General features: G+C 46.5%; 1 protein-coding gene across 3 annotated transcripts in view; it reads left to right on the top strand.

Annotated features, from left to right (window-relative positions):
- The first annotated feature begins 559 nt into the window (after positions 1-559).
- LOC142578004 (glutamate receptor ionotropic, delta-2-like) overlaps positions 560-21,752 on the top strand; it is a 100,332-nt gene continuing 79,139 nt past the window's right edge. For 2 of the 3 annotated variants that reach the window (XM_075687430.1, XM_075687432.1), the window contains exon 1: positions 560-720. In XM_075687430.1, the coding sequence (XP_075543545.1) occupies positions 708-720 (13 nt within the window). In that variant the 5' untranslated portion in view covers positions 560-707. The remainder of the gene's footprint in view (positions 721-21,752) is intronic. The other variant, XM_075687431.1, reaches the window with a different exon arrangement.

The following is a 21,752-nucleotide window of genomic DNA, read 5'->3' as shown; positions in this document are numbered from 1 at the left end:
GGCTCCGGCTTTTCGCTGAAGGTCACTTGAAGGTCGCCGACAACGGGAGCTAAAAGCGTTTCATGCTTACAAATCAACGTGCTTTCTGAAACAACAAAGTGTGCACGATAAGGCACACGCTTTACGGCTCAGTGATTCATGCGTCCAGAACAAAGATGGTGCATGCCAGGACGAGTCCGTAGTACAGAAATTTATGCGGCAGGAAAACACCAGGCTATAGAAACACAATTATCTCTTTCAGTTATTCCAAATCATCGAAGAGAAATGTACACAGTGCATTGCACATAGGTAGGAGAACCTTAATGGTGCGTTACGTCTGCTCATTGGTATTCGAAGCACGAGCATGCAGGTTCATTACCTCGCATGAGGTTCCAATGTACCAGTCACTTGAATATTTCGCAACGTTTTCTTTCTATTTGCAACACACGCCGCTCGCTTTTTTATTCCTTCTTACAAGGCCCGTAGCCATCTGTTACCAGTAAAGCACGAGCAAGTACTGACCCAGGATAGCGGCTGTCTGCTCTCATATCATTCCCCTCTTTTTTGTCAGTCATCAGAGCTAGAATAACATTGTTTATTGCTACTGATTCAGTTAGAAATACATTTTGACTTACGAGTGATAGATATAAGCTGCACTCTCTTCTCAAATAACCAGACATCTTGCGAGATCGTTTCAGAGCTGACTGCGCTGACAGTGCTGTGACAAAATGAGTCAAAGTGGTAAGTACAGTGTCTCCTATTTCTTTAAGACAATTTCAGAGTAACGGTCCTCGATATTGGTGGCGAGAGACGGACAATTGTGACATAAAAGCCTAAAAAATTCTAGAAATGAGAATCAGGTGCTCAGTGTAACAAAAAGAGTTTGTGCGTCCTAAGAACCTGCACGTCCTGACGTAACAGAGGTTTTGCTCGCTAATAGATGTGGCGTAGGATGTCATTCGCTCCCGCGTTAACTGCACCAGCGCTGATTTCACAAGGGAAATTTCGAGGCCTTGTTCGCTAAGATACACCGATATTGAAGCCGCGCTTTTGTGAAGCCTCGCACGCACCTCAGTGCGTGTCACAGCTGATCTCCATGTGCAGGTGGCGTCGGCGTGCATTGCTAGCTGCACATCACTTGGTATGCGTTCCACGATAATCATAACAACAAGGTAGAATAGGGCAGGACTCGAAACCCCACCTTGCGGAAAAGCAGTAAAGAGGCTCATTTTGCCCATGTATGCTTACCGAAAAAACTGGGTCACAAAGCTGATCTATTTTCTGCATAATAAAAATCTACATGTCGATGTAAAACCTTGACATATTATGTGCACTCATTGGTGTCCCTAGCGTAAACTCCTCTCTTCATGAAATAGGACGTTAGATAGGAAGTGTCTCATCGTTGTCTAACGTATGTAGTCACAAACTGCACAATGTCTGAGCGCAGAAGCTCAAATCTCATCAGAACCAGCGAAACCACGTGAACAAAATTCTACAGCTTAGCTCACTGAGGCTTGCATATGCGACATGAATTCTGGTTTCTACGCCAAATACACCTTTGTTTAAAACGCAGGGCTCAGGAAATGATGCGCGTTTTGACGTTCTGGTGCGTCGGATATACATGAGAAATGACACGAGCACCGGATGTAATAAACACAAACGCGGACAATATATGACACTGTGATCAGCCACAGGCCAAATTCAACAAAAGACTGAGAACTCTTACCTGAATGAAAACATGTCATTACCGCTTTTTTGCTTGAAATTGAACTCCGGCTACGAGGCTGTCAAACCTCTAAGACGCCACTCATTTCGGTCTGGAAGGTATTTTAGAAGCACTCCTAAGTCTTCCGCTAAGATACACGCTGCTTGCGTAACGTCACTTCTTGGTATACTTGAATAGGCACCCGCAGATGCCACAAGCTCAGAAAATAAAAACAGCTTCCACTCAGCCTACAGAACGAGATGCAACTACGCCTTGTTTACTCCTCGGGCACCGATGAAAAAATATGCATGAATACAGGTGGAACGTGATGATTGGTGAACGGGTCTGAGAATCATGAGGAGGATGTGAATGGACGCATTGCACGCAGCAAGCGTATAATTACACTGAACACTCTTCGTCAATACCCGCCTAAATCAACGCATATAACGCGGAGTGTAGGCCAAGATTTCGACGCTTATAAATGGCTCACTCCAAGCGACCTACTGCGTATGCGCCCCGCATTTAAACGGCCACATTCGTTGCAGAGAAGGGCCGCTTGGAAAATGTCACGCATGGCGCCAAATCTTTATGTGGTTTCACATCAAATCTCTCCGTTTTACTAGACGGTTCATGAATATGCGGCCCAATGGGCATTTTGCATGAAAAGAAAATATCTCTTTGATGGACAGGTGCCGCCCAGAGCCGTTTGGCACGAGGTTTCACACACATAGCTTAGAACTACATTATAGGAAATTGGTAGCACTGATCACACAAACATCGAGCCACACATGGCACAAACATAGACACGCTGGGAATCGAAACCGGGTACACTGCGTGACAGCCGAACACCGTAATCACTACAGCACATGGCTACGCTGACACCGAGATTTTTCATGTCTACTTTTACACACATTTGTGCTTCCGAGGCTGCCGCTTCATGCCCCAGGTTGCCGTTTTATGTCACTTGGTCAGCATCAGAGAGAGTGCGTGCTATACAAATTTCGTATAACTGTTGCCGATGATTATGCGCTTGGTGACAGTAAAGATGTATTTAAATAAGTAGCTGTATATGACTACCGCTTTTACCAGCTGTCATGTGCGGCGGAAAGGCTAAAAGGGGTAAGATAACCGAGCAAGCGAGCTGCACGAAAACAAACGGCTTCACCAGGCGAATGTTGTTATTCAATGTTTTGTCTTTATTCGCTATGCTGCGTATTGTTCGCTGCAGTCAGTGTTTAACCGGGAACTTGGCTTTGCCTGAGAAACTTTCAACCTCGTCCATAAGGTTCACGGAAGTATGATCCGCCGCCAAGATGCACACCTGCAAGTATAGGTAACTGCACTTGATTCAAAGCTGCGCTACCTCGACGTATAACGGCAATACGGCTACACTATTCTGAGACGTCGAATAAGCGGGCGGCATTTTGCCGGCACGTTCGTAAGTTTGTTGAACCAACGAATCTTTCTATTTACTTCCGCTGGTAGCAACAAGGATGCCCCGTGCGTAAAGCACGAGTCACATGGTGCGATTCGGCGTCCGATACGATGTGGGGCACTGCATGCTCAGGCATGCGACATACGACGATTCGGGCCATATGGTACGTGCATCCGAACGAGCGAGTGGCGCGTAATCTCCGCCCAGATGCAGCGCCCCAGCTTGTGACCTCATAAGAGTTCACATCCACGTCGATAAGCACAATATAAACAACTCTGCACAACACTGCTTCGCTTTACGCGAACACTGAATAAAATTATGCCCCTGCGAGTGACAGAACACTTCACGACGGCGCGTTGTCCACTGACGGCTCCGCTCACAGCCAACGATAGATGGCCGGTAGGCGGACGCCGCGGCCGATGGCGCTTCCGATGCAGCTCGAGCTCGTCGAAGAGCGATTATTTTTGCCAAAATGAGTAACACTGTAATTGATGAATTGATTTACTCGACGCAGTCGTTGGGAAGGGTAAACGTACAAGCGAAGCGGGAAGCCTCGCTCAGAGTATCGGTGTGTGCTGTCTGCCTGCCTGCAAAATGCCCTCACATCCCGGCTCTCGATTTTGCCAGTAGCTTGGTATTAGTGTACTAGGCGCTACTTTGAAGAACAGGTACACGTCCGAGATAATTTTACGGAACTGGTAACTATTTCGCGTCGGAACCAAACCGCAGGCGGCAAGGAAAAAAAAGAAATACGTCGAGAAACCTAGAGAAACCGGCCCGCTGGCGCCACCTCTGTGGAGAGAACGTCAGAGAAAGTCACATGCCAGCCGCGCTGTCACTGACTGCGGCCGAACGAGGTTGCGATTGTAGAACGCGTCGAACGAGGAAAATCTGCCCGATATGTCGCACGCCGGACGTCCGATCTGGCGCTTCGACACGGCAAAGCGCCCCAATTCCGGCTGCCGTTCCGGAGCGTCGGACGCCGGACCGGTCACCGCTTCAGGCAGAAAAATATAGCTTTGTGAGTACGAAAAAAATGCTCCCAAAGCGTGCCTTTTATGCCGCTCCGTTGGGATTTATTCAGTGTTTATTTTGAAGCAGCAAGGCACGTCACCATCTGCGTTCATGAGCCCGACGTAACTGTATTTCAAATATTGGAAGCTTCACTCGTTTGCACATGCTAGCTTGTTTTCCCTTATTTACCTGCCAGGCGTATGTCAGCGCAAGTACATGTGGCCATACCTGCAGTGCCGTCGATGTTATAAGAAGGAAAGGTGTAAAGAAATTAAGGTATAGGTAAATAATTTATACCGTGGGCCTTAGCATCCCGAGACTGCTGCGGATTACGAGGGATGCAGTAATGGAGAGCTCCGCCTTACTTGTAAACACATGGGGTTAATTAACGCGCACCGAAAGGACGACAAATGTTTTTGCACTTCTGTCGGAATGCGATAGGCGAGGCCGAAGCGCTAGAGCCACTAGGTTACTGCGGCAACTGTCGTCAAAATAACGATTTTGAAACGTATAGCGAGGAGCGATTTTGCCTGGGCACCGAATCTGCCAACGGCGCCATTCGTAGCCTTTCAAGTCGACGGCTCCGACGCAGGATGCACCTGGAATAAACGCGATTGCTACGTTTGTATGATCACTACCAACGCAATGAGCACTTTCTGCAGTCTGGAATGCAAGCAATTTTCTGTGCGGACGACGAGCCGTATTCACGCACAAACTCCTTTCACATTCATAATATATATATATATATATATATATATATATATATATATATATATATATACAAACGCCAACTATATTCAGGTGAACGTGCTGTATTACGCGGGAACGACGCTATTGGGCTGTACGTCATGCAAAGTAACGTGTGCCAGGCAGTGGTTATATGCATGTGATGTGTGCTGCACGCCTGCATTCCCTATTATTTCGTTGGGGCGATTGAATCAAAACTTAGGTGTCGTGTACAATAGTTGAGTGCCTCCGCCTTCGTTAAATTTGTTATATCAGCTGCACCCATATACACAGTTACGAAAATCATCTTTTTCTCTTAGCACCTGAAATTATCTTGAGCGGAATGTACACTTCATCTGTGCACGCAATCTGAAAACGTGCTGTACATTCATGCAGACATGTTAATGCAGACTTAGACATAGAACACATTTTTCAAAGGAGAATACAACAAAGTGCACAGCATAGTTTCACTGTTGGTTCCTAACACAGAAGGACGACTTATACCAACCTCTGACAGTAAAAAATTAAAGACAAACTTCGACAGGAAACACAACAGCAGATAGAAAGCGTTCGTGCCTGCAGCTTCTAAACTGTGAAACAAGCATAATGCATGAACTTGCATGAACTTCACGCGATTGTGACCAACAAAAGTTTGCTCACTCAGTTCATTGCTTTCTCGGTAATTAAATAAATCTTTATTTAGAACCAAAATTACGTAAAATAGCAGACAAGTACAACATCAGGAACAGAACACACATACATCTCAAATTTAGTGTAAGGTAAAATTTTTGTACATAAGTTATCTAATTAGGAACTTAGACAGCGAAGTGCTCATAGCTAATGAAAAGATACCTAGCCATGACTGGCCTGAAAAACGAAAGAATGAAAGTGCTGCAAGAAAATGTATGTATTTGGATTGAAGAACTCTTGTGGGAGCCAAGCAACATACGTTTCTTGTTCTGCGGAACACACTCCGTATACACGTTGCTGTGTTTGGGTGAATGCAGAGAGATGGAAGTGAAGTTCTTTATATATACACAGCCAAAAAGAGAATTATAGAAGCCTTTTCAAATATGTATTTCATATTGGCATAATTGTTTCGTAATCACAAACACATCAAATAACTTTCTTATATGTACAGAATTATTTGTCCAGACGACTCCTAAACCTCTATTCTATCGTAGTACCTGGAAGAACAAACAAATTTCACTCAGTGTTAGACAATTTCGGAAACTGTTTCACCTTGGCCCTGTTCGGGGTTTCTTTGGTCCAATAGCTGTTCAATGCCAATATAGTAGTGGTCTTGCACTAAACAGGTCTCTATGTTAGACGTAAACTTCTGAGGCTGTCAGACAACGACCCGAGATCTCTTATGTGTCTGCCTTCATTGTGGTGTGGCTGGAAATCCAAACTTGACAAGACTTATTAGCACCGTGTTGGGAGAGAGAACCACTGTTGAGATTGTGCTCAACACCATTGCGTTGCCCTGCTACTTCACCTGCCGGCTGTTGCTAGAGTGTGCTGTATGGCATTGATGTGTACGCATTCTTTTACTTTTTATTTTAAATCACGCCCGTCCTGTTTCCCTTCATTCCACTTATACCTTTTCCTCAGCACAGAATAGTTCCCCTGTATTTATGCTCCCTAACCTGCCTATCTTCCTGTCTTGCTTTCTCCTTCCTCCAAGAGCATATGTCAGTATCATAAAACTTATCTGATGCGAAAGGCATGAAGACGACGGCGGACAATCTAGTCAAGCCAGTCTAATCAATCTAGTCAAACGCAACATGGCTAACATGTTCCTGCTGAACGTTTTCAAGTCCTGCCCGCATAAAGCGGCGGAGAGGTTTTCTAAGCAGACTGAACGACTAATAGAAGCAGGCTACCCACAACTTGTGATAATTTCCGTAGCAGAAAAAATCCTTAATGAGTTGTGAACTCGGGAACTGGCCTACGAGCCATCTCGCGGAAAAGGAAAGGCACCCGTCATACCTTACATTCACTGCATGTCACGTAATCTGAAGAAGACTGCCGAGCGAGCTAATGTAAAAATTGTGTTTTCTTCCTCATGCAAGCTTTCAAGGATATGCATAATAACCAACCCTTTTTTAGCAACGGATATGCCTGTGTCACAAATTACAAAAATAAATACGTCATGTCACATATGTCAGGCAGTAGTCGTTTATGAAATTCCTTTGTCATGTGGCAGAAAGTATGTGCGACAAACCGAGCAATGCGTGAATGATAGGCCGAGTCGGCACCAAAGCGATGGCAGAAATGGAAGAGAAGGCCACTTGGAAATTAGTTGTAGAGATTGCAAATGTACGCCAAATTTTCACGCCTGCTAGGAGCCGTGACAAAGAAGTTGGATTTGTAATTGAAGCCAAAACGATCATTGAGGCAGGTGATAGGTGCATGAGTGTTGCATCAATCTAATTATCGCAAAAAAATACTGCCATATTGTTGTTTCCACTATGTGAAAAGGAGTAGCCGTCACCATTATGGGGTCACTATGTCTATTTCTTTTATTTTCATTTCAATAAAAAAATTGCCTTACCTGTACGCGAATGTGCACAGGTAAACTGTGATTGTGCTCCTTGTATAAAATAATTGAGTTTTTTTTCTGATTGAACATTGTTGGAAGTAAATAAGGCGCACGGTGTGTGTGTTTATCTTCTTGATTATCATCTTTGCGCCTTCCGCATCAGATCATGCCTAACGAACACCCCCACTTTTCGAACTTAACATCATGTAACTAGGTGGCGATGATTTAGTACAGAAAGCAGAGCATTCTGTATCGCACACTTCACAGGGGCATATATCACAAAAAATTGTGAACAACATACGAATGTGTCCGACTTGTCAAGTGACAGCCCTGTGTTTGAAATTTCACTGGCATAAACAGCACTGAAGTCCATCCCTACTTAATCTGAATACAATGAGTACATGCATAGTGTAAAGAAAGTATTCAAAAAATGGCCCCCCAATAGGCGAACGCACGTAATTCTCTGAATAAGCAACTAAAGCGAGCGAAATACGCTCATTTGCATTCTCCTAGTTCTTCACAAACACATTTGACATAAACTTGTCCTTTTCAATATCAACTCAATGTGCTTGGGCTTATGTTTTTTTTTTTCACAGCCCTATTTCGTTACATTCGCAGCTGATAACTAATCAGCCCACATTGTCAGGTGGCACTCAGGGATACTGATTTATGCCCCTCACACTTACTGGCATTCAGCTGCACTTGCGTTCAATTAACCTCGCCTAAACTGACTCATTGACTTCTCACTCTTGTTAGACCAGCATAAATGAGGGAGAGGGCTTTTGAATATCTGTCTAGGTGTAATCATAGTACAGCGCGTGCATGCGCTTGAATGTCATCACCATGCGAGCAATATTGGAAACATTTGTCTTTTTCTGCGCCCCACCCCACATTTTGAAAAAAAAAATATCGGGTTTTCGTTCGTATGCTTCATCATAAGCATATGATCCTCTTGCAGTGTAATCAGCAGCCATTCTGGACCAGTTTTTCGCTTACCGCTGCTTTGATCCACTGTATAGTTGCACCGGTGAGAAGGGGGTGCTGCTTTTCATTGGTGGTATCGCTATTAGTGTCGATCTCTCCTGCTTTAATCCTCTATAGAGAAAAACAAGTCAGTTGGGCGATAATAGAAATAAATTGCATAAATTTGAGAATCCGAGAAACAAAAGCTCATCAGAAAATTTTATTACGGCTATTTTTGGGCTAGTACGTACCTCATAGCTGAAAATCAATACTACATACAAATCACTAGACATAAGCCAAATGTAGAACTTGTTGATATGTTTTTTTTGGTTCTTTGGTAATTTTTACCAATGCAGCGCTGCTTTCTGACAACAATATGAAACTTGGAAAGTACAGAAATTCACAAATTTTTCAGTCTGCAGTAAAACTTGATGCTAGCTCGACGTGAGATATCGCCGCGTTGAAATCTTGGCAGGAGCACATAACTTTGCCCCTTCTACAAGTAACGTGTTTACTGCTAATCTCCAACAGATATTGTGGTAAATTGTGCTTCTAACGCAAACTGACGCTTTTTCTCTGCTGCTGCGTCATCGCAGTTAAATGATTATGTTCGCGTCAAATACGCTTCGAGCTAATTGGGCTTTGAATTTCGGTGAACTCGAAGCATTGAACTGGAAAGCCAGAAACCCATACAAATCCACACATTACACCTAGGAAAGTTCATAACACACCAGAAAACTGTTCAAAATAAGGACGTCGTTGGATAAACTTAAACTACGAAATGCAATGAATTCATTTCGCTAAATCCACGAAGGGGACAAAAAGAAAGGTAGATTTCATGGTTCGGAGACTACACGCGATTACTAGCGACGCAATAAAACGAAACCCTCTGCGAAAATCCACGCATGAAATTTCAACGAAAGAACACCTGGCTACGCAAGCAAAAAATATCGCCAGCCATAATGCAATTTGAAGAAACCGCAACGGAACTACGCCTGCAGTAACAGGTAGGTCACACGCCAAAACTTCAATGCGCATGTCCGCATTACTACTACACGTGAAGATGTTTCATCACCGAGATTCATTATCTGCTGACTCATAATAATGAAATGGTAGAAATTAAGCATTTAGCAGTATGGTAAGCAAAAATCACCCCACCGTTATCACCACTGGTTCGCAGCTGTAGAGCACACAGTCCAGGGGCTGACGATCCAGCGCACACGGAGGCTCACCGCTGCTGATTGTAGCCCTGCGGTCGCAGTCCCACGAGTTGTCGAAGTTGCATTGGCTGCTTACTATTTACGGCAACATCGGCGGAATCGAACACCACTAAGATCACCAAAAGCATTCATCAACGCGGCCAGATGACTTCACAACGTGAACACAGTCGTGTAACGTCGCTGGTACAAAGAAGTGATTATAATTGCCCCCGAAATGAATCGCCTCATCCACCGGCTCACGCCATGTTTTGGCTTCCTTCCGGCCGCCTATTTACAATTGCTTGTAGGTACTGTGGGGCGTGGCACTTGCGGAGACGATGGACATTTGCGTGCATGCGCAAGTAAGATCGGGTGCGAGAGAGGAAATTGGGGCACTTTGCTCCTAGAATATGCGACTCTGCCAAGGTACTACGGAGGATCTTATACGACTCTACTTAGGCCCTACGGGTCTTATACTCCCCTGCGTGTGACAGGTGGGTATAAGATGGGCTGTCCGCTTCAGGATGCCCTGAAGATCCTGCGCCGCCTGCTTTATTATAACCAGAGGTGCTCTCCTGAGGCCTCCGTTTGCCGGTTGTATGTGCCCTCCTGGAGTAGAACCTGTAAAAATTGCAATCTATCGTCGCGATTAAAAAACATGACCTGCGGCTTATACAACACAAGTCAGAACCTTGCCCCTCCAGATACAGCGGCCACCGAAATGGAACTGGATCGCACTCCGCAATGCCAGCATGCCTAGGCGACAAACTCCAGAAACCTCCTCCGTAGCGCCTAGGCTGACTCACGTATTTATGGAGCAAAGGTCCCCAGATTTTCTCTCTCGCACCCGCTCTTACTCGTGCCTACGCATAAACGTCGAGCGCCGTGAGAAACGCCACGCCCCGTTGTACGTACTAGCAATTGTACCGGCGTACCGGCCATCCGTAGCAGTCTTTCATCCACCTTTGCCTTCAAAGCGACGCACAGAGGCGACGACTTCGTTACTCTATCCGCTCTCTCCTTTTACCTTTCGCTTTTCAATTTCCCTCGCAGCTTCTCGCTCGTCATTGCTTACACCTTTCGCTTTGTAACGCTCTCTCAATGCTTTTGGGTGCATTTTAGGCGCTAAATTTGCGGGGCTGCGTATAAACGATTCGTTTCCTCATTGTCCGCATACAGCCGTGAGCGGCGGGTCGGCCACATTTTGTCACGCATGATCTCGCTGGAAAGGACGCTTTTATGGGGTGGTCTGTAATGAATCAAGAGCCTACCGCTTATTACGGAAGAGCCTAACGCTATGCCGGACTTGACTATTAGCTGTGCTTTAACACTTAGAATTGTCGATTGGCTGTACTGGCGCTTCGCGCATGCCGCTTTCTATTCGCTGAGCGGTTGCGCCCTATGCTGAAAATTCTCACCTGGATCAATGTTTATAGTTTGCTTTCTTGGTCAAGTGAACAAAGCAAGCATGGAAGAGAAAACAAGCCTTAATGGATTGGTGGAGATGTTAGCCGTGAGCACAGAAGATGAAGCTATATGTGTGTTAGCTGCGCGTGCAGCTAGAGAGGAAGCGTGTTCATAAAATATATTACCGCTGTGAGTTGCTAGCACAATCTGTCACTCTTCCAAAACCTGGAATACTTTCTATGACAGTACGTGCGAGTGCGTTTCAGTGAAGTGCATGGAGTTGGTAGAAAGGTACGCGAGTGATATGAAAGATGTGACATGTAAGTATACGACTTGTGCTAGTGTCGGTGTCAAGTATACCATGAGCACAGAGCTTAAACCGGCCGTTTTGTTTAAGTTCCGTACGGCCGCTTTTTCTTGCCTTTTAAAAACTTAGTGATCCCTATCTAGCTATTTATTGTAATAAGTATACATGACAGCGTGACAGAAGTTCCTCAAGTGCATGTGTGCCCCTCGGAAGCATCCGGTCCGCTGTCGAGTCTCCACGTCCGCGCCCTCCTGCGGCATACTGGATCCTCTCGTGGTTGCGAGACTCCGGAGGCGAAATTTAAAGTCTCTGAACCGAAACTGCGTTGCCCTACACCAGAACCCTTCCTAGTAAAAATGAAGAGACGAGTATGCGAGGCAAGGATATTGGCAACACAAGTATAGGCGAACAGTCAGTGACGTCCCAAATCGCACAGATTGACGCACAGTTATTCCTGAACGCAGGGTGCACGGATGTGCGGGTCTTGGGCATGTAACAGTGGCGGTGTAGCTGAATGGTTCGTTCGCCTCCGCCGGTTTCCGTTGGTCCAAGGAGGCGGCTTCGGATCCTCCATGAATATCAATTCTGAAAGTCTTTGGGTTAATATGAAGTACTTTGAATGTGCCGTCGTAGTTTTTTGAAGGAGTTTCCTGACAGAATCGCGGTGCGGGTAAAGGTAGTTGCAGTTATCCAAGTTTATGCACACGTAGACAAGAATAGTCTACTTCACGCCAGTCGGTGTGGGACGGAGGCTGTCCTTCATAGTCCACAAGTGCGACAAGTACAGAAGAGGGTAGGGCAAGGCATGTTTTTGCTTGCTTCTATAAACTGACCAGGGAGGCAAAGGGTGCTGCCATAGACCAACTCGCCGCTGGTTAACTTCAAGTTTTTTTCAGTGACGTGCGCACACCGAGAAGAACAAGTGCCAGCGCTTCGGTTCATCGATATGGTTCTCCGTACGTGGTTTGAATATTTGAACTGCACGAATCATTCGGTCAACCAGACGTAGCTGCTGCATGATAGCCGATGGTGCGAATACGATGTGTGCCGAGGAGACCGAAAAGGACCTCGAAAAAAGAAGCTCGCAATTGGCGTCTATGGTCTGTTGTAATGGTCGGTGGTGTTCCGGAGTGTGAAATTCATGTCGCAGGAATGCCCTCACAAAGGTCTCTGCAGACATATCTCCTGTAGTGGCATATCTAGCTTCTGTCCAGCGAGTGAAGCAATAGAGACAGCTGAGTATGCAGCAGCAATCTTGCAAAGGTGGCAAAGGGACAATCACATCTTATGACAAGAATGTTGACAATGGAGTCCTAGTATGATGCTTTATCTTCGAACGTTGACACTGAGCGTATGTAGGCGATTAATGCCAGATGCTTATATTCATTTCTGATCACAAGTATCACGTTCTCACAAGTGCTTGCGTTGCACGGTTTCGCGGGTGCGAAAGAGAGAGGGGAGAGTCAAATGCAGATTGGCGAAATATTTCGATACAAATGAGCGCGGCGTGTCAGTGGGCATGTCACATGTGAGTAGCGGCGTGCAGGTTTGCAAGGGCACCTCTTGAAGTACTAGTCCGTAAAGAATTTTTTTAGCTTCGGAGCTCTTTGCCACCCTTCTGTTGTAATGCGATTTAGTGTGAATGTCGATTGAAATTGAATTCCAAATGACATTGCCCATTTCTGGACGTAAGAGGGCATCAGCTGCCGCTATCTCAAGGCCAGTGACATGGCACATATTTGTATAGAATTCAGGTATGAACGATTGTTGCGGAATTTCTCTCGGTGACAATCCATCTGGTTGGGCCGTGAAAGCGTGGGTGTGTGGCTTGCGATCAGTGCGAATACAGAATGGCCTGCCTTCCAAAATGTACCGTATGTATTTCACTGCCCTTTAGATAGCGAGTAACTCACACCCGCAAATGCTGAAGCGGGTTTATGCAGGGGAGAGCGTTCTTGAGAAGAACGCTAGAAGCTTCCATTCATAACTAACGCACTGGAGCAGTACGGTACCGACACCTAACGTTGCTGGAAGCGTCTACCATGAGGTGGGTCAGTGCGTCAGGCTGCGGGTGAGGTAGAAGAGCTGCAGCTGCCAGATGATCTTTGATTGTGCTCAAAGCGGCGCGAGCTGCATCCGTGTACTCCTCGGTGCTGTGCCTGGTCGGCGTGATGGGTGAAGATCGCTTAGCGGCTTCGGTGTGCGTGCAAGAGCTGGTATGAAATAACGAAGGAAATTACCGAGTCCGAGAAATTCTTAAGTTTTTGCTCATTGACCGGCAGAGGCAAGTTTAAAACAGCTTGGACTTTGTCATTCAATGGTTGTATACCGCCGCACGTGATGCGAAGTCCGAAAAAAAGGATTTCTGGTGCTCCAAAGAAGCATTTGTCTGGGTTGATCACAATTATGTATTCATCCGGGCGAGATAATGGTTGCTGTAAATGCGTGGCATGTTATTCAGAGGACGGGCTAGCGGCTGCAGGATGCCGTTGCCGTATGCATAGCAGAAATCCAAGCCTGTGGTCTCGCGTTTGCGGCACAATGCGCAGTCCAAAGGGAATAATGGTGCACTCCAATACACCGAAGGGCGTCATGACTGCTGTCGTGAAAATATCAGCCTCTTCCACCCGTATTTGTTGATAAAGTTTAGGTTCATCTTAAACAGCACAGTAGCTCCGTGCAGCGTTCTGCCGAAGTTATCAATCTGGCGGATGGCATAGCCGTCCGGCTCGTTAGCTTGTTGAGGTAACGGTAGTCACCGCATGGGCGCCAGTCACCTGGAATAGAGCTTGGGACGAACTGGAAGGATGGTGACCGTGGACTTGAGGATGGGCACACTATACCGAGTTCAAGCATCTTTTCACTTTCTCGTCGGGCATGTTCAGCCTCTCAAGTGGCAGGCGGCGAGGACGAGCGTGCACTAGGAGTCCCGACGTCACAATATCATGCGTAGCACTGTGCTTGACGGGAAAAGTGGTGTTCGCAGGGCATGTGAGGCAGGGAAAGTCTTTGAACAAGTCTGTGAATTAGGTGTGAACCTTCGGACCTTCCTGTCGAAGGAGTATTTGCGACATAGTTTCCGTGCAGTGTGCGATTCAATAAATGTTCAAGCGCGTGGTAACATCTCGTAGCCGGCAGTTCTGCATGTCTACAAGAAGTACGAAGTTACGCAGAAAATTGCAGAAACGATGATCGCGTGATTCATGTCTGCAGCAATGAATATCCAACGAAAACTTCCGTACTGTCCGTAGTTCATCGCTAAAGATCGCTTCCCATACGTTGCTATTCACGTGGCGTTCACGGCTCGCAAATTGAATGTTGGGTGGCCTTGGAAATGTGCGCGCCTCGCCACAATGTCAATGACCTCGGCACCTATGTACACCAAGAAGCGCCTTTTGACGGTTTTTCCATTGCATAACATAATCGCCACGCGGACTAACCGGATACTTGAGACGAAATCAGCAGTGAAGGTGGATTTTAGGCGGCGTCTGATTATTTGTCGAAAGTTGAACTTTTTTGGGAAGTGCAAATTTCGATAGGTAACTTAAGTCTAATTTCCTTGTTGGAGCCGGTCGCAGATGAGAAGCGGCCTGTGGTTGCGTTTGGCGCTCCAATCACTTTCATTGCGTAGCCGGAATGTTGTCCCGATGGGCGCTGATCGCCACGCACTCGCTAACACTTTATACAAAGCAGCGATGGTACCAGCAGATGCGTCGAGCTCCAGGAGAAGAAGATGACGTGCAGTTTAGTGACATGGATTGCGGGCGTCACATTCTTTGATTCGTCAGCGCTCCAAGACCACGCGTAATGAGGTGGACTTTCTGCTTATGTAACTATAATGCAGAAGTGGAATTCCCCAATGATGACTTGGGATAAGCTTCACTCATTCTTCCGGTGCTGTCATATCTGTTGTGCCACGACCTTTAGCACCTTGTCTGTAAGAGCGGCGAGTTACTGGAGGGGCAAGTCCCCCGATGCTGCCAGAAGCATACACACATGAGCAGGGCGCTGCAGACACAGTTGGCGGAGGAGGCAGCGGTCACTTTCGACGCCTTCCTCTCCAAAAGCTGAAGCATGCCGCAAGGTAATGCCATGGTTGGCGGTGGCCCAGGTTTTGCGCAGCTAGGAGCAGTTGCAGGCGCTTCTGCTCGGAGAGGCTCATACGCCAGAAGAGCTCGCGTTTCAGATCATCGTACGGCTGCTCGGCAGGAGGGGCGAGGATAATGTCGCGTACCTCGGCTCCTTTCATTCATGTAAGAGCCCCAATAGCTTAATGCAACTCTGTTTCTTGGGACACAAGTCTGCTGTATGAAAATTGGGTTTCCACTTGGGCCAACCAAAGAGCAGGGTTTGTAAGTCAGAAACACGGAAGCTTCAGACCGATGGCCTAGACGGCAGGATATTTCTGGACTTCGTCAAATATCTCCGTTTGGGAGCGCCGGTGATCGACATTCAGCTTACTGTTGCTGCTTTTTGCGATCAGCTGGCTTGCTGTCGAAGATATTTCGAAAACTGTAGCGCTTTTTTTTTCGAAACTCCGGGTCACCAGTTATGTGGAGGATTTGGGATCATTGAACTTTTTAACTATTTATTGTGGTAGGTACACATCACTGCGTGGCAGAAGCCCCACCAGCATGCCTGCTCCCCTATGAAGCGTCTATTCTGCTCTTCGCGCCCGCGAGCAACTCGATCCGATGTTAAGTAAGGCTAAAGCCCTAAATCTGTATGTTTCGATTAAGGTTCCATTCGGAGGTACAGTAAATATCAAGTGACCCAAGGAAGGCCAGAAGCTAACCGTGTATAAGATATGATTAACGATTAGCAAAGCCGATATTTATTAATTAAGGATTTGATTAAGCTATAGTAGGATTGCTTAGGGTGGAATAAGGAGTATTAGGGTAAGGTAGGCGTATTAAAGTGGATAATGGTGGATTGAGGTGGATTGCGGTGAATTACACTAGTCTTTGCAACGCTCTCGACTTCGAGTCTATTAGGCGATAGCTGAGGACACTGGCGAATTCCTTCAGCCGCAGCCTCTGGAGGCATAACGGAGCCGCTCGTAATTACCTGACGTCGGAGTTGAAACGAAAACTCGCGGTACTGAAACTTCGTGCTTCCAAAGACGCACCATGTAGCAAGATTTTCTCGTCAACAACAGCGAATAAAAATAAACATTTTTCCATCGGCTTCAAAATAAAGCAAATTTACTCAGACTAATGCGTTGTTTGGATGTGAACAGCCTTCGAACGCGGAAAAGCGTAACTCCAGCAAATTCTTCGTTATAGTTCATTTCATCGTCACAAAAGGGCAAATGCGTTTTTATGGAGTGTTATTGTGCTTACGCCAACGCCCTCCTTTATATTATACAGTGAGTGCTATTTCGCGCTGCGGTAATAATATTATTTTATTATTTTATCCTGTATATACGTCACTTTGATTGAAATATTTAAGTGTATCCCCTATGTAAACGCAGCTAAAGCACCTATCTTTGCAAGTGTCATAAGTTGACACAATTCCCCTAAAAACAGAGGATGCTTAAGCTTCGCCTTTGAGTGGAACGCGATAACACTTTAAGATCACTGACTCTTGCTTCCCGGCAATTGGAGCGTTTGTAACCGTAATGTTTACCGGAAAATGCTGGCCGCGAACGCTATGCACGAAGAGGGGTTTTCTGGAATGAACGCGGACTCTCGCGTGGGCCGCGATTCCGCGGAGGCGAGCGCCATCTGGAGCAATTGCAAGGAACAGGGCGCTCCTCTCCGTGGCCGCAGAAATACTCACGTGGCGACGCGCGCAAACGGCCGACGCCTTGGCTGGTCTGGGAATGGTAGCAACGCTGGGAAAGAATTTTTTGTACCTTTCGCGTATCAGAGTTAGGTTTTATCCTATAGTCAAATTACCATCCAACGCTATCATGTCTGTAGGTCCTGTGGAAATCATACTTTACGATTGTCCTAGGTATTTTAGCTTGAGAAATTCTATTGGTTAAATAGCTTTTTTGCACCACATGAAGGGCCTGGCTATGGGTTGTTCGAAAATACATTTACCGAAATGACGTTCGATGGTGGATCTTCCCCAACAAGGAGCGCTAATAAATCTGAGAAAAAAGAGCACCTTGATCGTCCTTGATGCTCCCAAATGTGTGTAATTTCATGCTCTCAGTTGCTAGACTCTATTCTATATCGCACTTTTAATGTGTAAAGGGTCTGTGAAGCTTTTAGATTTGGAAACGCTCTACAGAACACAACAAACTAGTGCGACGCGAGTATGGAGGTCTGAGGCACCCCTTCCCAAGATGGTTACAGAATTGCTCACAGTACTCTCATATGCGCAGATTTCTAATCGCGTTCACGTAATGAATGACAGTAATCAGTAGTGAGCTAAGCTAAAGAAGTTCAGGTGCTACCTAAATCATTAACATTGCTGTTTTCGAGAATTGCTTTTTAAATGAGGCAAAGAAAACGAATCTAAAGGACTTGAAGTTTGGCATAAGATAACCCCGGCAAACATTGAATGCAGTTAGGGTATTCTCGAATAAATGTACCACTTAGTGGCATGGAGTATTTTATGCGGTCATTGTCAAGTTTCTCCTTAGGCGTTAAAGACAACAAGGCAAGAAATGATGCCCCGCTTAAAGCATTGCAAACCAGCCGAACGGACGCATTGGATTATAATGACCTCAGATGAGCCTCCAGTTACTGAGATGCGCAAATTTGACAACCACCCTCTACGAAGTACCAGTGTTCTAAATTCACCGTCATGCTTCTAAGGTATAGTAAGACACTTAGGAATAATACAAGTATCCATATCTTCAGAAAGAACAGCAGCATTTTCTTCTAATTGGCCAAGCACCGCTCATACAAGGTATTTATGTTTTTGATGCGCTGTAATACTCAGAGACTCCAGACTGTCGCATTACGCAGTTTCGTTGTAAAGGGGTCGACTATTTACCCATTGTCACGATCCACCCAGGTTCGTGAATGAGGGGGGACTCGAGGCACCCTCCGTTAGACGGATGCTCCACAGCGTGGTGGTGACGAATGATGACTGACCCCGAGCAGCTGTGCTCGGCGGTGTTTATTGGTATTCTCCATTATCTCTTATCCCCAATTCATCCCAATCCAGGTCTCTGAATACCTCCTGTAAACACTCTGTGAATAGCATTGGAGAATTCGTATCTCCCTGCCTGACGCCTTTCTTTATTGGGATTTTGTTACTTGCTTTATGGAGGACTGCGGTGGCTGTGGAGCCAGTATAGATATCTTTCAGTATTTTTACATACGGCTCATCTACACCCTGATTCCGTAATGCCTCTATGACTGCTGAGGTTTCGACAGAATCAAACGCTTTCTCGTAATGAATGAAAGCTATATATAAGGGTTGGTTATATTCCGCACATTTCTCTATCACCAGATTGATAGTGTGAATACGATCTAGTGTTGTACGATCTAGCCTTTACGGAACCCTGCCTGGTCCTTTGCTTGACAGAAGTCTAAGGTGTTCCTGATGCTACTTGTGATTACCTTAGTAAATAGTTTGTAGGCAACGGGCATTAAGCTGATCGGTCTATAATTTTTCAAGTCTTTGGCGTCCCCTTTCTAATGGATTAGGATTATGTTAGCGTTCTTCCAAGATTCCGGTACGCTCGAGGCCATGAGGCATTGCGTATACAGGGTGGCCAGTTTCTCTAGAAAAATCTGTTCACCATCCTTCAACAAATCTCTTGTTACTTGATCCTCCCCAGCTGCCTTGCCCCTTTGCATGTCTCCCAAGGCTTTCTTTACTTCTTCCGGCGTTACCTTTGGGATTTCGAATTCCTCTGGACTAATTTCTCTTCCATTATCGTCAAGGGTGCCACTGGTACTGTATAAATCTCTATAGAAATCCTCAGCCACTTGAACTATCTCATCCATATTAGTAATGATATTGCCGGCTTTGTCTCTTAACGCATACATCTGATTCTTGCCAATTCCTAGTTGCTTCTTCACTGTTTTTAGGCTTCCTCCGTTCCTGAGAGCATGTTCAATTCAATCCATATTATACTTCCTTATGTCAGCTGTCTTACGCTTGTTGATTAACTTCGAAAGTTCTGCCAGTTCTATTCTAGCTGTAGGGTTAGATGCTTTCATACATCGGCGTTTCTTGATCAGATCTTTCGTTTCCTGCGATAGTTTGCTGGTATCCTGCCTAACGGAGTTACCACCGACTTCCATTGCACACTCCTTAATGATGCCCACAAGATTGTCGTTCATTGCTTCAACACTAAAGTCCTCTTCCGGAGTTAAAGCCGAATACCTGTTCTGTGGCTTGATCTGGAATTCCTTTATTTTCCCTCGTACCGCTAACTCATTAATCGTCTTCTTATGTACCAGTTTCTTCCGTTCCCTCCTCAAGTCTAGGCTAATTCGAGTTCTTACCATCCTGTGGTCACTGCTGCGCACCTTCCCGAGCACGTCCACATCTTGTATGATGCCAGGGTTAGCGCAGAGTATGAAGTCTATTGCATTTCTAGTCTCGCCGTTCGGGCTCCTCCAGGTCCACTTTCGGCTGTCCCGCTTGCGGAAGAAGGTATTCATTATCGTCATAATATTCTGTTCCGCAAACTCTACTAATAACTCTCCCCTGATATTCCTAGTGCCTATGCCATATTCCTCCACTGCCTTGTCTCCAGCCTGCTTCTTGCCTACCTTGGCATTAAAGTCGCCGATTAGAACAGTGTATTTAGTTTTCACTCTGCCCATCGCCGATTCCACGTCTTCATAGAAGCTTTTGAATGTAGGGGCGTAGACCTGTACAATCTTCATTTTGTACTTCTTATTAAGTGTCACAACAAGACCTGCCATCCTCTCGTTAATGCTATTGAATTCCTGTATGTTACTAGCTATATTCTTATTAATCAGAAATCCGACTCCTAGTTCTCTTCTCTCCGCTAACCCCGGAAGCACAGGACGTGCCCGCTTTTTAGGACTGTATAGGCTTCTTTCGGCCTCCTAACTTCACTGAGCCCTATTATATCCCATTTACTGCCCTCTAATTCCTCCAATAGCACTGCTAGACTCGCCTCACTAGATAACGTTCTAGCGTTAAACGTTGCCAGGTTCATATTCCAGTGGCGGCCTGTCCGGAGCCAGTGATTCTTAGCACCCTCTGCTGCGTCGCAGGTCTGACCGCCGCCGTGGTCAGTTGCTTCGCAGCTGCTGGGGACTGAGGGCCGGGGTTTGAGTGTTGTGTTCATATAGGAGGTTGTGGCCAAGTACTGCACCAGGGTGGCAGTACTTGGCCGTCTGGTGAGGGAGTGCTTTACCGGTTCTGGTCCCTGGGATCAGGCCACACTCTAGGCCTGTTTGTGCAATTTTATCAACACGCGGATTTTTTTTAATCCGGTGGAAAATTGCCGGCACCGGGATTCGAACCACGGACCTCTTGCACGCGAGGCGGGTGTTATACCTCTACGCCACCGCTGCCCCGCCACCGCCGGAATAAATGCAGCGAAAAACAGAAAGGCCAGTGGTCTGGTCCATGCGCCAGGCAATGCATACCCTACATAAAAAATTCATGCAGAAATTCTTGTGGAAGTTCTCTATACGTAAGTATTTTGCCGCTTGTTCATCTTCATGCAGCCTGGTCTGGCTCTTCTTGAACTTGTCCTTGATGGTTTGCACCACCCGCTTTTCTGCACCGTTTGAAGCAGAGTGGTACAGCGGAACCATGATCTGGCGGATTCTGTTCTTCGTCAGCCAGGCCAGGAACTCTGTGCTGGCGAAAGCAGAACCATTGTCGGACACGACGACGTCTGGCAACCCCTGGGCGACGAAGACCTGTCGTAGCGCTGCAATGGTCGCTCCTGCTGATGCAGTGGTGATAGGTAGAACCTCCACCCACTTCCAAAAAGGCATCCACTACCCCCAGGAAGTAATGGCCCTTGAAGGGCCCCCAAAATTCACATGTAGGCGGGACCAGGGCCTCTGTGGGAACGGCCAGGGGGTCATTGCCACATGCCGCGAGGTCCTCTCATGCTCCTGGCATATTTGGCAGCTCTGCACCATTTGAGCGATGCCTTGGTCCAGACCATGCCACCAAACATAAGACCGGGCCACCATCCTTGACTTTTCCACGCCAGGATGACCCGTGTGTAGCAACTGCAGGACCCTGGACTGGAGACTTTGTGGGATCGCAACCCTGGAACCACACGGTCCTGCAGCCCTGCCGCAAGTTCAGTTCGGCGGCCTTGTGGCTATAGGCCTTCTGAACCAATTCCTCCCCACGGGACACGGCCTTAATCACCTGAGACATGACTGGGTCCCAGCTGGTCGCTCACGATATCGCGGATCTGGAGAGCACCTCCGGGTACGCGTGCTCCAGCACGAACACTTCCTAATGTTCTAGAACAGCATCAGGCACCTCTGGCAGGGGAAGGCGGCTAAGGGCATCAGCAGGTCCCAGGTCCTTTCCAGGACGGTAATCCAGCTGGT

This window comes from Dermacentor variabilis, chromosome 4, assembly GCF_050947875.1.
Source record: "Dermacentor variabilis isolate Ectoservices chromosome 4, ASM5094787v1, whole genome shotgun sequence".
NCBI classification, from domain to species: domain Eukaryota; kingdom Metazoa; phylum Arthropoda; class Arachnida; order Ixodida; family Ixodidae; genus Dermacentor; species Dermacentor variabilis.
Note: the sequence above shows the minus strand (reverse complement) of the source record. Positions and strands in the feature narration are given on the sequence as shown.